Consider the following 17,136-nt stretch of genomic DNA (forward strand, 5'->3'; position numbering starts at 1 on the left):
AGACTTGAACTTCACATTTTTAATCTTGTACATATAAAAATGTGATCTGCAGGCCATAGTGTTACCCCCGGTTATGGGTGATGAGTCCTGCTTCCCCCCATGTTGAAGTTTGAACATTGGAGAAGCGTGCCGAGGCAAGCATATAAAGCAGAGTTTATTTAGAAAGGGGTCACATAGACTTCTCCAGGGAAGGAGAAGGGGGCCATAGCTGGGATCCTGGTATCCCAAGAAGCAGGTGTTCTGCCCTTTTTAGGTGTCCTAGGCTTCCTTTGTTCTGCCCCCTTCCCCTTATCTCCTTCCTGCTTTTGTGACCAGGCCCAGGACTAGGCCCAGGAATGCTGGTGAGAGGGCCCAAAGGTGGGCATCAGGTGGGCTGAAGGGGGAAGGGCAAGATGGAGCAGCCAAGAATACATTAATTAACAACTTTATAGCTCCCTGTAGGGAGGGGCAATTCTTGGAAGAGGTTATCTTAGCAACAGGTTGGAGCAGGGGCAAGTTCTTGATAAGGGTGGAGGAAGGCTCTGAAGGAATTCACATTTCAATCCCTCTGGGGACAGTCTTCAACTTCCTGACTCACTCAGAATTGGCCTCCTTGATCCAACCTGACTCGATTTACCTATCTCTACTGACTGCCTGTCTAATTCTGGCTTCAATAGTCAATTTCTGCATCACCAATTTGCTGCCCTTGAGGTGTTTTTTATGCCAACTCTCCATGCATTCAAATCTTACCCATCAGTAGTTCTAAAAAACGCCTACTCCTCCCACTCCCAAGTTTTAAATTAAAGTTACTAACTAGCAAGTAATTTGACTCTTGGCCAATTATTAGATTTGTTTTTGCACCTTATCTCTAATCTGATTGCATATTAACCTTGCCTAGCAACTTGTAAATCCTCTGCAAACTTGGTAAACTGAGATTCTTGGTCTTGATTCCAAGCCTGGGTGTGATAAACACCTAGCAGGGCAGGATCATGCTTGTTGGTGACCAGGAGTCTTTTTATTCAACAGATTCCATTTGAAAAGGAATGAATTTAGGGAGCTGATCATTTCCTGCAGAATCCCCCTTGAATTCTCAACACCCCAGAGGCATGAGGACTTGCTGGGGTGTGTGTGTGTGTGTGTGTGTGTTGTGGAGTGTGTGGGGGGGCACTTTGCACTTGGAGAATGTAAAGTGGAGCTTTTTTTACCTGGCTAAAGCAACTCTCCTGGCTGAAGCTTTGGCTTTTTTTGAGGGAAGGTGTCATTTTACAGATTTCTCAGCGAGAACTGTCATGGGGAAGTAAGTACCGGGGTGCCTAGCGACAGGATGTTTCTCCAGAGACGTGCCTCACCAAGAGAGTGACCTGGCTGGAAATTCCCAGTGCCAGGGGCTGGAGCAGTGCTCTACAGAGGCGAGAGGCTTTCAAGCAAATCATGCTTTTTTTTCATTTGTTTTTGATGGTGGCAGCCCCAGGTTAGTATTCCTAACTTTGGACTCATCTTGTAGAACTTTGAAATAATTATTTGGTCGTCTGCCATTTGGTTGGTTTCCTCAGTTTCTCCGTGGCTGTTCCTCACTGGAAAGGTCTACATTTCAATAGAAATGTTTTCTCGCCAGGTGCGGTGGCGCCCACCTGTCATCCCAGCAGCTCAGGAGGCTGAGGCAGGAGGATTGGGAGTTGAAAGGCAGCCTCAGCAACTTAGTGAGGCCCTAAGCAACTCAGTGAGACCCTGTCTCTAAATAAAAAATAAAAAAGGGCTGGGGATGGGGCTCCATCATTAAGTGCCCTTGGGTCCAATCCCTAGTGTCCCCTCCAGCCCTGAAAAAATGCTTTCTTAGATGTAGTTGTTATAAACGAAAATTGGGACAAGATCTTTGGAAAGCAATTTGTCATTCCAACAGCATCTGAAAGCTGCAGATTTAGAGCCCGTATTCCAGGAAGGCCATAGTTCAGAACCCATGGCCACATTAGGATATGCATATAGGTTTACTTGTAATAGCAAAAATTAGAGGCCACATACATGGCCATCGGTAGAGGATGCCATAAATGGTCCTCCCTCCATACTGTGGATGTCAGAGCCATGAGAAGCAGGAGGCAGCCTTGGGGGCTCTGAAGGACAGGTAAAAAGGTAATCGGTGGTGTACTGTAGAGAGAAGGATGTCCTAAAACTACAACACAGGAAAATCCTTCTGGGGAAAAAAAATAGGTCTATTCACATGCAAATAGGCACAGAAAATTCCAGAAGAATATATACCAAAAAATTGATGACAATTATTTTTGGAGTTGAATGTAGAAATAAATGTGAGAGCAGCAGAGATGGGGAGAAATATATGGAGATTTAAATTTTCTTTTACTTTATATACTTTAGTATTTGGTTAAAAATAGCATGAATTATATTTTTAATTAACAAAACATACCCCCAAGTTTAAAAATAAATCATTTAAATTTTTAATGCCCTACTTGAAAACATTAAGTGATTTTTTTTCTCAGGGTTGCAAAAATTGATTTCATAAAATAAACCAGCTGATGGATTGCTTTAGAATTAGTTACTTCTGGAAGAGGGTAAAAGCTAAATATCATCGTTACCAACAAAACATCAAGTAAAATATGTCTATGATTCTAAGAACAAATGATGGTTATTGCAAATCTGAAAGAGAAAAATAACTGTGATAATTTCCACTTTTTGATTAATAATGATTAGATTTTGTATTGCTAATAGAAATAAATGATAATATCTGCACAACTCCAATCAACTCTATAGCAATGTTGTCTGAAATGATAACCACTAAGCACTTGAATGTGGGCACTCTGACTTAAGATGTGCTGTAAATATAAAATATATACTATTATTTAGGTGATTTTTATGTGAAAAAAATAATGTAAACTATCTTACTAACATTTTAACATGTTAATTACATTGAAATAATATTTTATGTACATCAGTTCAAATAAAATGTTAAAATTATTTTTACTGGCCTTTTAAAAAACTTTTAAAAATGTGGTTACTAGAAAATTTAAAGTTAAAGTTATACATTAAGACAGGGCTTCTCTATAGTCTTGGGTATTTTGTGGATGTAATCTTTTTTTTTTTTTTTGTACCTGGAATTGAATCCAGGGGTGCTCAACCACTGAACGACATCCCCAACCCTTTTTAATTTTTTATTTAGAGACAGGATCTCGTTAAGTTGCTTAGGGCCTGCCTAAGTTGCTGAGGCTGGCTTTGAACTTGTGATTCTCTTCTTCAGCCTCCTGAGTTGGTGGATTACAGATGTGTGTCACCAAGCCCACCTCTAGGCCCTATCTTTAACTTTGCCTTTTCCAAATGAGTTTTGAGAAACTAACCTAAGTGTATCTTCAGTGAAATCTTTGCTGTAAGAACAAGACTCAGCTGAAATTAAGGGGAGCAGAGAAAACACACACACACACACACGCACACACACAAGCGAGACAGAAAGAAAGGGAGAAAAATAGAATCAAAGTAGGCCAGCTCAGTAGGGTGCATGATGACTTTTTGTCTCTAAATGCATTGTGACTTTGAGCACTGAGTAATTTCCCAACACCGCAGGGTTAGACACAAGTTGTATGAAATAATGTCATTTTGGAAACTATTTTTACCCACCTTTCATGCACTGTATCTAATAAAACAAATAATGAACTTCAGTAACATGAAATCTTACATTTTTCTATGACAGTGACTGGCAAATAAATCTTTATTAAAAATAATGGCCAATAATCCCAATCTCTTAAATAGTGGTGATCACCTCACACCAGTTTCAACCAAAGTGGCTTCTTTTGAAGTCACAGTTGATTTCTAGCTTCTTCTTCTTTGTTTGTTTGTTTGTTTTTAACAGCTTTATTAAGGTACAATGACCAACAAAGAACTGAATGTATTTAATGTGTAGAATCTGATAAGTTTGGACATTTGCAAACACCCATAACACCATCACCGTAATCAAAATCACAGGCATACCGAAAATCTCCCCAAATCTCCCCTGTGTCACTTTTGGGTGCCTGCATAGTAAGAACGCTTAATATAAGACCTATCCTCTTAGCAAATTCTGAAGCACAAGATGCTGTACTATTAATCCTCCCCCACCCCCCAAGTATTGGGGATTGAAACCAGGGCCTCATACATGTCAGGCAAGGGCTCTACCACTGAGCCACACCCCTGACTTCTAGTTTCTGAGAGGATGAGCTGCTTGCCCAAGTGGTCCTGTGGCCAGGAAGAAGCCGACTTCAGACAGGAGTCGAGGTCTGTGAATCCAAAAGGCCATTCCTGAGGTGGAGTCCTTTCCTTCATCCCAGGGCCACTGCTGTTGGTTGTCTGGGGACCTTCTCCAATTTTGACATTTTGAGGATATTTGCTTTTTCCCATTTTTCTTTTTCTTTTTTTTCTACCCCAAAGAAATTTACTCTGAATCATGAAGCCATCTGAATCATTTAAGAGCATGCTATTGGGATCCAGCAAGTTTGGGGTTCAAATTCTGGCTCTACTGCTGATTAGCTGTATAACAGAAGGTCACTACCTACCTACCTTCCTGCCTGCCTTCCTATCTATCTGTCTGCATTCTTTCTTTCTTCCTTCCTTTCTTTTCTTTTCATTTTTTTTGCCTGTTGTATGCTTTTTAAAAATTTTGTTCTTTTTAGATATATATGACAATAGAATGTATTTTGACATATCATACATAACTTTCCATTCTTGTGGCACATGATGTGGAGTTTCATCTAGGAACATAGGAAAGTTCTGTCCCATTTATTCTTCTGTCTTTCCTATTCCCATCCCCCCTTCCCTTCATTCCCCTCTGTCTCATCCAATGAACTTCTATTCTTCCCCCATGCTATAGTGTGTTAGCATCAGAGAGAACATTCAGCCTTTTGGTTTTTGAGATTGGATTATTTCACTTAGCATGATAGTATCAAGTTCCATCCATTTACCTCCAAATACTATTATTTCATGCTTCTTTATGGTGAGTAATGTTTCATTGTGTATATATATCACATTTTCTTTATCCATTCATCTGTTGAAGGGCACCTAGATTGGTTCCATAGTTTAGCTATTGTAAATTGAGCTGCTATAAATATTGATGTGGCTGTATCATTATAATATGCACCTGGAGTGGAATAACTGGGTCAAACGGTGGTTCCATTCCAAGTTTTCTGAGGAATCTCCATACTGCTTTCCATAGTGATTGCACCCACTTGCAGCTCCACCAGCAATGTATCAGCGAATCTTTCCCCCCATATCCTCGCCAAATTTATTGTTCCTGGTGAGATGGAGGTCACTGTATTTCAGTTCCTCAGTTTTCTCATGTGCAAAATGGAACTGATAATAGCAGCCCCACTCCAGGGGTAATGTGAGGATTAAATGAAAAAATTCCATGTGAAAGAATGTCCTATAAACAGTCATTACTGATATTTTATCATTCATTCAACAAATATGTGGTAAGTACTGTTATTCAGTAAGAGTTTATGGTTCCCTGGAATGCACCCAAATGGAAGGTTATTATGCTGGGAACCATCACTATGGGGTGTTACAGGAACCCTAGGAAGGAGTATCCAAGCCAACTGGGGCAGGCCACAGAAGGTTTTCTTCCTTTCTTTCTTTGTACCAGGGTGCTTAGCCACTGAGCCACATCTCCAGCCTTTTTTTGTATTTTATTTAGAGACAGGGTCTCACTGAGTTGTTTAGGGCCTCGCTAAGTTGCTGAGGATGGCTTTGAACTCTCAATCCTCCTGCCTCAACCTCTTGAGTCGCTGGAATTGCAAGTGTGTGGCATTGTGCCCGGCTCAGGGAAGGTTTTCTGAAAGAAGTGATATCCAAGGGGCAACTGAGGGATGGGTAGAACATTGGAAAACAAAAAGTGCATTATAAACAAGGGCATTGTCACCCTCTGACACAGAGGATGGTTTGTCATAATAAGGTTATTTTCTCCATCCAGGGCAAAGGTCAGGAAGCTTTCTGCTCATTCGTAAAGATCTGGGCTTTCTGAGCTTAGGGCTTCTCAAATGTGATATAAATGCATAGCATCCACCGGGACCCTCTGTGTTGCCCCTGTGTTCCTTGAGGAACGAGAAAAGGGATGCGGGGTGGGGATGTGGCTCAGTGGTACAGTGCTTGCCTTGGCATGCATGAGGCACTGGGTATGATCCTCAGCACCACATAAAAATAAGTAAATAAAATAAAGATGTTATGTCCATCTACAACTAAAAAAATATTTAAAAAAAAAGAAAAGAAGGGATGTGAACACAAAAGTTCAAGTTGCTTGCCGTGCCATCAATAAAATAATCCTCTGTCTTCTGCCGGTGTCCATAAACTTGAGGAGTTAGCTTACAAGAAGAAGAAGTTCCCAGATCCTTAATGACCTCGCCAAGCCAACTCAACTGATTTTTTAAGACGTCTAATAAAAAAGGAACTAGTGGTTCTTGTCCTTTTTTTTGTTGTTGTTGGTTTCAAAACATGAAGCAGATTGGGAAGCTTTGCAGAAATTCATTTGTAAAAAGTCAAATTTTATGTTTCCTCTCAGATGTTCTAGCTCTTCCCAAATTCATGATTGAGAATCTCAGCCCTCTTCTGGAAAATGCTTCTCAGCACACCCGGGTTGCTGTGGTCACCGTGTCTGTCTCACCTCACACTTCTCTGGTTGGAGGTCCTGTGATTATTAATGCAAATCCTGTGGTCCATCCATTCAGGCTGTCTCCGAGATCCACACACCTGTGGGATGTAAGTATGTAGGTGAACAGTATAATCACTTGGTACCCCAAGGGCTCTCAAATGAAACTATCATCCTCTGCCTTCTCACTCCCTATTGTATGATATTAACTTAGCACCCTCTCATTGGGACACTATACTGTGTTGGATACTCTTAAAAATTAATGGGAGGGCTGGGCGTGTTGGCACACCCCTGTCATCCCAGTGGCTTGGGCGGCTGAGGCAGGATGATCATGAGTTCAAAGCCAGCCTCAGCAAAAGTGAGGCGCTGAGCAACTCAAAAAAAAAAAAATAGGGCTGGGGATGTGGCTCAGTGGTTGAGTGCTCCTGGGTTCAATCCCTAGTACAATTAAAAAAAGAAAAAATCCGTGGGAAGATCATGATCCATTTATTTTACAGACATTTATTGAGGCTCTGATCAGATGCAGGCAATGCATTGACCTTGTGATATTTACTGGTTTAGAGGGATGTATATTAATCAAGGGAACATGCATACAAGCATAGCATTGTAAATGTGACCAAAAGCCATGAAATCCAGGCCCACAGTTCTGTAAGAGCACCTAGAGGGGACCTTTGACCTGGTCCGGATTCCTGAGAAAGAGCTACATGAAAAGTCATCTGCAGAATGGGAAGGAATTAAGTAGATGAAGAAGGAGAGGAGCATTCCATGTCAAGGCATGGTGGAACAAAGGGGCGGGATAAGGAGAAGAGATTGAAATCGATGTGACAGGACTGAAGCAGAAGCAAGGTGACAGATGAGACAGCAAAGGAGGTGAGGGGCAAAGCCTGCATGGGCTGTGGGCCTAGATATACCATCTAGCTATGATCAAGCTATTTTCCCAGTGGGGTAGTGTTCAGGCAGGTTTACTGCTTATTATAAGAGCTTCGGGTTCCTTAAGATCAGGGTCCCTCAAATATGGTGCAACCCACTGTATGCGCAGCATTCCCCTGGTCCCTGTGCATTGCCCCTGTGGAACCTGAGGGCAAGAGAACCACCATGAACATGGAGGTCACATTGCTTGTGGGCTGTAAGTAATAAAGTCCTTATGAGCAACATGTGGTTTAGGGGCGCCACCTGGTTTGGTTCCAGGCTGCAGCTGAGTTCAGGTCTTCCTTGTGCCTCTCATGCTCCTTGGGACACTGGTTAGCAGAAGCCTATGCCTCTTTAGGCAAAAGGAGGAGAACAAAAGAACAATCTCAAGCTCTCATGTATATTTCAAGACCCAAGTCTCCTCCGATCTCATTGGCTAAAGCAAGTCACATGTCCAAGCTAGGGGGGGCGGTGGAGAAATATGCTCTATTTTCAGTAGAAGGAACTGCAAAGGCAATTCCTTTAGTAGAAGGAACACTGAAAAGGACATGAGTATAGGAAAGGGTAAATCATCAGAGACATTAAATCCTCCCACATTTAAGAAACCACTGAAGAGTCCTACAGAAAAAAACAAAAACAAAAAACAAAAAACAAAAAAAACAATTGGCTTCTATCTTAAAAGGCTCACTCTAGCTGTTGTGAGGGAAACAGATTAAAAGGGGCAAAGGAGATCTGTTATGAGGCTCTTGAATAACTTTGCCAAACCTTGTTATCCTTAGATTTTTAAATTTGCTTCTAACTACAGTTTGGTGTAAAATGCTATCTCATATTGTTTTTTTTTTTCATAGGATATTTGTTACAAGTCTAAACAGCAGCAAAAGGTTATCAGAGGGTTGAGTACTCCTCCTCTTCCTCCTGCTCAACACTTTCTTTTCCTACCTCTTCTTCTTCTTCTCCTCCTCTTCCTCCTCCTCCTCTTCCTCCTCTTCCTCCTCCTCCTCCTCCTCTTCCTCTTCTTCCTCCTCTTCCTCCTCCTCCTCCTCCTCCTCCTCCTCCGTGTGTGTGTGTGTGTGTGTGTGTGAGAGAGAGAGAGAGAGAGAGAGAGAGAGAGAGAGAGAGAGAGAGAGAGAATGAGTGCACCATCACTATTCTAAGCACAGATTTTGGAGCCTGACAAACCCACTTTTCAATCATAGCTACTACAATTAGTAACAACATGACCTTGGGTAAATTACTTGACTTTCTGTGCTTTTTATTTTCCTTATAATAAGGTGTTAACAATAATACCACCTCATTCGGGGACTGATGGAAAGTTTCCATGAGATAATATATGCAAAGTATCATCTTACTGCTTGGTCCATGATAAGCAGTTAACACACAATAGTTGCTGCTATAGCAGATACATTTCCAATCTAATCTAAGTAGCCATATTATAGACAGCCAAAAAATAATAATATAAGGAAGATGTGGGGGTTGGCGAGGTGGCTCAGTTGTAGAATGCTTGCCTATCATGTGTGAGGCACTGGGTTTGATTCTCAGCACTGCACAGAGATATGTAAATAATAACAAGGTCCACTGACAGTTTTTTTTTTTTTTAAAAAAAAGACAATAAGAAAAATGTGGCCACAGTATCAGAGCTATTTAATAGACTAGCTCTAGATAGCTTTAGAAGCAGTTTGATTATGAAACGGTTTTTGTAGCCCAGAAATATTCCTGCAGATAAAGGCTACATGAAATGGATTGATATCTAATTCTATAATATTACAGTAAAAAAGGGAGAATATACTGTTCTATTTGGGGTTTAGCATATCATTATCCTTTGTTGGACTTTCTACCTTGACACATGGGGGATTGTTTTGCAAAAGACTGGTTGAGCTTAGCCAGGCCACTGGCCAAGTATTCAACAAAACACCTCGCCAAACAAGTCTCTTGGAGAAACAATAGCAAACAATAATCACATGAACTGATGATATGGATCCATCCATGGGAATGAGACATGGTATGCTCTAGTTACGTTACCTTCAGATTCCTACCTGTCATTGAGGATCGCGAAAGGGGCTGTCCAGGCAGGATGGGGAAATGAACCCAAGTCACCTTTTTAAAAAAAAAAAAAAAATTTATTTATTTTTTAGTTGTAGTTGGACACAATAACTTTGTTCCATTCATTTATTTTTATGTGGTGCTGAGGATTGAACCCAGGGCCCTGCATGTGCTAGGAGAGCGCTCTACCACTGAGCCACAACCCCAGCCCCCCAAGTCACCTTTTCTATGCTCACTTCCTGTTCTTTGGATGGGAGGCATCCACCAGAGGGGAACTTAAACCATCTTCCTATCGAATTTCAGTTCAAGTGCAATTAATGAGAATTTTGGTTGACTTAAAAAAATGTTCATCGAGAGCTGATATTTGTTGAGCCTGATACTCAAAATGGACACAGTCGCTGTCCCTTTGGGGATCCCAGGAGAGGGCAAACCATGTGAAAATGGCAGCTGGGGCATAGGACCGTGCTTCTTGGATCAGGAGCTCTTTAAGGACAAAGTTGTTGTGCTTAATTGAGGCTGGAAAGCCCCATAGATCCTAAAACCAGGTTATGATATTAAATGAACTTATCAGGAATCATTAGCGTGTGGAGAACAGAAAGAAAGCTCTAGCTTTAAGCCCCGGCTCAGTTACTATGAGTGGTGATACTGTAGGCAAAATTTCTTACTCCTGGGCTTTAGTTCTTCATCAGCAGCTTGGGGGATGCTAGAGCATTTATTCGCTCCATGGGAAAACCGTGAGACTTGAAGAGATCCTGTCCAGCCTGGGGCATCTGCTCAGTAGACAATGGTATTGGATGCCAGGTATTGCTGACTTTGATGGAACTGCGACAACACCCCTCTGTGTTCCTGTCCGCGGCAGTTCTGGCCGACACGAGGGTGTTGGGAACAGATGGGCAGGGGTCAGGCCCGTGCTCTGTCTCCAAGCGCAGCATGGATTTCCCAGCTAGGTTATATAACCTGAGCTTCAGTTTCGGCCTCTGTGAAGCGGGATGACATTAGGACCTCTCTCTCAGGTTTGCTTTGATGATTAACAGAGGCAAAGAGTAGAAAGTAATCCTGGACTCGGAGAGAGTAATCAACAAATGCTAGCTCTGCTGGCTGAAGTTTGGCTGGGTGACATTATGATCCTTTTGTTCTCAGAACCACAGTCAGCCATGTGGGTAGCCTTGCCCTGGGGATGGGCTTTGGAATCAGAGTGGCATTTGTGCCCTGCCTGTTCCTTGTTGGATGATCTTTCAGAGTCTGTATTTCATATTTGATTATAAAATGGACATATTAACATGTCAATCACACTGTTTTTTTTAAAGGGTGGAATGATGTAATTACTAATAAGTGTTTGCAGTTAACACATAGTAAGTGCTCCATACATGTAAGATCTTAGCATTTTCTTAGACTACATTATCATCACAGAAAAAGGGTTCTTGATTTGATAAAGAGTGTCCAAAGACGAGTGTCCAACCCCTTCTACTGAGTATTGGTACTCAATAAAAATCTTTGTTTTCCACTATTTCACTATTTCTAAAAAAGAAATATTTAGAAACAGTATTCCCAAAACTCCTGGTATCATGGCAGACATGGAAATGACATTAGTGATCTCATATGAGGGATAAAGAAAACCAAGTCAGAGAGCTGAAGGACCATCGCCAAAGTATTAGAGTTATTTCACACCAGAGGTGGGACTGGAATCCAGTTCTGAGCATGCTCCACCTCAGCGGTGGGGGGGTTGGGGGTTGAGGGGGTGAGGGGGTTGGGGGGTTGGGGGGTTGGGGGCGGTGGGGGATTGTCTCAGGTCAATAGGGCAGTTCAAGAGTCAGTGTAGAAGCCATGAAGGGACCTAGAACAGGACATAAAGGTGAGTGAACAAGGGAGGGACACAAGGGACTCTGACTCTGCCATGTGAGGTCCTAGCCATTTTAGATTCATGAGGAGCATGAGTGTGAAGTCAGAGGGAGTCCAAAGTCATTGCACTTCTACCTGTGAAAACCTGGCCACGCTGCAGAGCCTCCCCAAATCTCCAATTTCTGCACCTAACCCTAATACCTACTTTGCAAGGATAGATTGAGATGTCAGGATAATCCTTGACCAAATTAAAGTCTGGGAAGGTGGGAAAGATGGAGGAGAAATCATTTGACACGATATGAGTGAGCTTCAAGATTTTTTTTTTTTTTGTATGAGGATTAAACTCACAGGCACTTAAGTACTGAGCCATATCCCCAGGGTTTTTTTTGTGTGCGTTTTATTTAGAAACAGGGTCTCACTGAGTTGCTTAGGGCCTTGCTAATTTGCTGAGGCTGGCTTTCAACTTGAGATCCTCCTGCCTCAGCCTCCTGAGCCACTGGGATTACAGGGATACGCCACTGTATCCAGCTTAAGTTCAAGATTTTTATGCCTTTTTAAAAACGTTAATTTAAACCTGGGCATGGAGGGGCACAGCTATTTGGAAGGCTAAAGTGGGAGGATCACTTGTCCCTTGGATTTTAAGGCCAGCTAGTGAGAGACCATCTGAGAAATGAAAACAAAGGCAAAAACAAAAACCTAACAAAACCCATAAAACAAAACAAAACAACAAAATGCTGACCAATATTGGAAATTGTAGATCTAACATATTCCCTATATGTCCTGATGAAGCCAATTGTTTGCTCCACGATTCTGCATTTATTTACTTATTATTTTTTTTTTAAACTTAGTTACTCACCACTGGAGTACCCAAGCTGGACTTTGAGAGTGTGATGCTCTATTCCCTGATAATCTATGCCAAAGACAGCCGAGGGGCAACAGCATCCCAGACCATGTTAATCCAGATTGTAGATGTGAATGAGCCGCCCACCTTCACCGGATCTCTTGCCCCTGGAAACCAAGGTACTGAGGGTCTCTCCTTGGAGGAAGAGGGCTCCTGTGGATGTAGCTGTAGGCTCTGGGTCCTGGGTGCTCTATGGCACCCAGGCTATAAGACTGATCGGGACAACATTGACAACAGGAGTGACCCATGGGTTACATGAAAGGGTATACTCACTTGTTCATTGATTATGGTGATACATTGATTTGTGTGGTTACAGTGCACCAAATTTATTCTCTCGTTTGTGTGATGATTTAATTAGGAGTGTGTCTATTAAACTGGAAGCTTTGTGAGGTCAGGGACCCTGTCTTTCTTGTTGTGATTGCTACCACTTAAACATCTTTGTTTTAGTCAGTTTTTTGCTGCTGTAACTAAAAACCTGACAAGAACAATTTTAGTGGAGGAAAAGTTTATTTGGGGCTCAAGGTTTCAGAGGTCCCAGTCCATAGACAGCAGGCTCCATTCCTCAGGGCTCAAGATGAGGCAGGACATCATGGAGGAAGAGTGTGGTGGAGGGAAGCAGCTCACATGGTGATCAGGAAGCAGAGAGAGACTCCACTCTCCAGAGACAAATGTAGACCCCAAAGCCACGCCCCCAATGCCCCCTCCTCCAGCCCCACCCACCTGCCTCTAGTTACTGCCTCCCCCGCCCCTCATACCAGGGATTGAACCTAGAAGCACTTAACCACTGAGCCACATCTGCAGCCCCTTATTTTTATTTATATATATTTAAAAATATTTTTTAGTTATACATGGACACAATATCTTTATTTTGTTTATTCATTTTTATGTGGTGCTGAGGATCTAATCCAGTGCTTCACATGTGTGAGGCAAGTGCTCTCCCACTGAGCCACAACCCTAGCCCTCCTTTATTTATTAATTTATTTTTTATATTTTATTTAGACACAGGGTTTCATTGAGTTGCTTAGCTCCTTGCCATTGCTGAGCCTGGCTTTGAACTCATGATCCTCCTGCCTCAGCCTCCCAAGCCACTGAGATTATAGTCATATGCCACTGTGCCCTGCTTAAATTTTTAAATCTTTTTTCCTCTAGCCTGACACATAGTAGATACTAAATAAATAGTGCCTATCATCATCATTACCATCATCATCATCATCATAACTATTGGCTTAATTAGAAGCACTCTATGAAAACATTTGTACTGAGCAAGTATAATACTCTTATTTTTATCTAAAATATAGAATGAATGCTTTTTTTTTGGGGGGGGGCGGGGATAGCATGGTGTGAAACTCCTTCAATCATATCTCTTTTACCTTTTCTGGCAGTTACTGAGATTTATATCCTAGAAGACACTGTCCCGGGCACCATCATTTATCGAGCAACAGCCAAGGACCCAGAGGATACTGCTTTGGAGGTAATTTTTGTTTTAGAACAAAGAATATCAATGTCTTGCAGTTTTCTGCGTGGTTGCATGCAAATACAAAGCCACGGAGACCATCCAATCACTTATACCCACTGCTCAGGTCCCAAACATACCTTAGAACCTTTTAGGTGACCATGACTGAGGTCTGGGATGTCTGGGCAATTGCCTACCCTCTGCATTCCTTCTTGTGCAGGAAGGTCCAGCCTCATCCTTAGGTAACAGAAGATGCCCGGCAGTTTTCATTTTGTTCTTGGGATTTCTGGCTGCACGCACTGTAGAGAAATAATGCCCCTCACCTTATTTTTCTGGCAGAATTTATGTGTGACTCTAGGAAAAGAACTCTACCTCTTGTCCTTCCACTTTATAATACCCCAGAGAGGGAAGAAACCATGGACTTAGTGCTAAGAAACTTGGGTTTAAGTCCTCACTTAACTAATGCAAATCACCCCACATTTCTGCTTTGTTGGTTTCTACTGTAAATTTGGGGAAATGAAACCTGCTGGTATCTCTTCTCTTGTATGGCTTTTCTCCTCTGGTCAAACACAGTGAATGTGAAAGTAGTTTTCCAAATGTAAAACGTCTTGCCAATGGCGGGGCTGATATTGCTGTCTTAACTTCTGATGCCATATGAAATAGTACGGCATTATTAAACTACAGTGGTTTTAGCCAATGGATTTATAGGCAAGAATAATACATTTTTAATGTTGTCTTGTTTGCCCAAACTGGCTAAAAAAACGAGAGACTTGTTCATGTTGAGGCCATCTGCTCAGTATTTGCAGGTCATGTTACTAGATCTTTGTTTATTTTCTTTTAGATGTAGCTGGCCACTAATATTTGGGGCACAGTCCACACGGTTTTTAAGATTATTGAATACACTTGAATAATGAGGCAAAGGAACGGTGTCACGGTTGTCACACTCCCCCACATGCATTTGTCTTCTCCTCCTCCCAACAGTGTTCGGTCACATCCAGGATTGGACTGGAAAGGTCACAGCTTCCTTTACAACACACAATCAAATCATCTAATCATGCGTATTGCTCCAAATCAACATGTTCCAGATTATAGTATTAAAATCTAGCACTGAGCAGCTCCAGCCACCCAGGAATCAGATATCATATTGAAATCGCTTCTTGGGTGTTCTCCATGGTAGCTCGCCCACAGTGTTAACATTTAGGATGGAAAACGCATGACAGTCCAATAGGGGTTAGCTGTGACTCCAACATGCAATCACCATGACTTACCAGACAATTAGTGCAAGTCATTCGCTTCGAATGACAGACCCCCCAAATGCTTGCTCACACAGATTAAATGCTGCTGGATCTTAGCCCTATACTTTTCTCAGAAGACAATCGGTTCCTGGGCCATATTTGGAAGGACCCGGCCATGTTCTTTGTGAATTTTACTAAACATGGAATGACATTTCCATCGTGACATAGGCCGCGGAAACTTTACACTTTGACACACTCCTACACACATCCTCTAACACAATAGACTAGACCAGATGTGCTATTCAAGTACTCTGGCGACTGGATAACCACATTTATTTGTCAGGCCAACTCAGAGGAAAATTGGTTCTAATGTGGGCAAGACCTTGCCACCCACCGTCTTGGAGCCTGATATGGATGATGATCAACAATAACATTAATAAGCCTTAAGTATATATCACGTGACAGGTGCTTAATTTGTTTCATGAAGTCCTCGTATTAATTCCTAAAGTAAATGCTATTGTTTGCTACGTTACCTAATGGATCAATGAACTAAAAAGTACTGTGTCTTCAATTTATAGATTAGGAACATTCACCTAAACAGCAAATAGCTGAGTTGAGATTCAAATCCACGTCCCGTCTTTTTCCAAATCTTGGTGTTTCCTAAAATACCAGCAATTCCCAAAGTGCGTTTCACAAAACAGAAGTTTCTCCAGGTGCTCCATCAAAATGAAAGATCTTGTGACAGCATGATTTGGGGGAAAGGATGTCTATATATCTCCCCTGAATTCACAATATGTTAAATGCTTTCTGTGATTGTCTAATGAGACTGTTTGTTAGATGGGGATTGTTCCAATTGTTCGTCCATAGCACTTCAAAATGTATCAGCTTATAACATTTCATGGAAGGCTTAACTGGAGTCCACAGAGTACAAAGGTTGCACTAGATCCCACCGTAAAATTGATATAATGTGACCTACCTGTTGGCTTCTTATTAATGATGGAAGATGCAAAGCCATGTGAAGGGCATTGCCCAGGGAATAAATGTTACTAGAAGAAGGCTGGATTTCATCCATATTCAGATCCACATGCATTTCAGGAGTAGGGCTCTTCATGCTGTACTGCCACTGTTTGGTCAGCTTTTTCGCTGCTGTGACTAAAAGTCCCAACCAGAACAACTGTAGAGGAGGAAAAGTTTATTTGGGGGCTCAGGGTTTCAGAGGCCTCAGTCCATAGACAGCAGGCTCCATTCCTCGGGGCTCGAGGGGAGGCAGGACATCATGGAGGAAGAGTGTGGTGGAGGGAAGCAGCTCACATAGTGATCAGGAAGCAGAGAGAGACTCCACTCTCCAGAGACAAATAGAGACCCCAAAGCCACGCCCCCAATGCCCCCTCCTCCAGCCACACCCACCTGCCTCCAGCCACCACCCAGTTAATCCCATCAGGGGTTCATTCACTGGTTGGGTTAAGGCTCTCACAACCCAGTCATGTCTCCTCTGGACCTTCCTGCACCATCTCACACGTGAGCCTTTGGGGGACACCTCACAGCCACACCATAACAACCATTGTTACTCCACACTTTAAGGATTCCTGATACCATGGTGCAAGTGGTGCTTTGAGACAGAAAACGTGGCACCTCTCATCCTTACAACAAAGAAAAGTTGAACCAACAGAAAATCAACAACCTTTCTTGAACTCACCAGGTCAAAATTCCACCCCGAGATCTGGAGAGACAGGTGAATCCAGAGTATCACAGCCACGCTCGGCTTAGCTATAGTGGAAGCAGATGGAGCCGTGGTGGGTAGGAAGACTTACATGGTAGTGTGGAATTATCAGAATGATCAGAGGCTAAGTGTAGAGTAGAATGTCAGAGAGAAACTCCGTGGGCCACAATGTTGGACAGGGGGACACTTGCATGGGTTTAACCACCAGGAACTCTACCAGGTTCTCCTGGTGAACATACGAGAAAGATCTTGGCAGAGGGAGGAGAAGAGAATACTGTGAAATAAAACTAAAGCCTTCTCCGTGGCAAAGCACTATTCTCCCAGGTGAGAGAACGGAGACTTTGAGCCTTATCTCATCTGGGATATACACATATTTTTACAGATGAATGTATTTATATACGCCCATGTGTGTACATGCACACACATATGCACATGCACATGTATGTGTAC

General features: G+C 42.3%; 1 protein-coding gene across 2 annotated transcripts in view; it reads left to right on the forward strand.

The window, feature by feature from the left end:
* The first annotated feature begins 1,244 nt into the window (after positions 1–1,244).
* LOC124098193 (cadherin-related family member 3-like) overlaps positions 1,245–17,136 on the forward strand; it is a 66,513-nt gene continuing 50,621 nt past the window's right edge. Inside the window, exons 1-4 of one of the 2 annotated variants that reach the window (XM_046452930.2) lie at positions 1,245–1,450; positions 6,503–6,699; positions 12,226–12,397; positions 13,661–13,749. In XM_046452930.2, the coding sequence (XP_046308886.1) occupies positions 1,411–1,450; positions 6,503–6,699; positions 12,226–12,397; positions 13,661–13,749 (498 nt within the window). In that variant the 5' untranslated portion in view covers positions 1,245–1,410. The remainder of the gene's footprint in view (positions 1,451–6,502; positions 6,700–12,225; positions 12,398–13,660; positions 13,750–17,136) is intronic. The other variant, XM_046452929.2, reaches the window with a different exon arrangement.

Source organism: Marmota monax, unplaced genomic scaffold (assembly GCF_021218885.2).
Source record: "Marmota monax isolate L192 unplaced genomic scaffold, Marmota_monax_Labrador192_F-V1.1 WCK01_AAM20220418_F8-fsc00042, whole genome shotgun sequence".
Lineage (NCBI taxonomy): Eukaryota > Metazoa > Chordata > Mammalia > Rodentia > Sciuridae > Marmota > Marmota monax.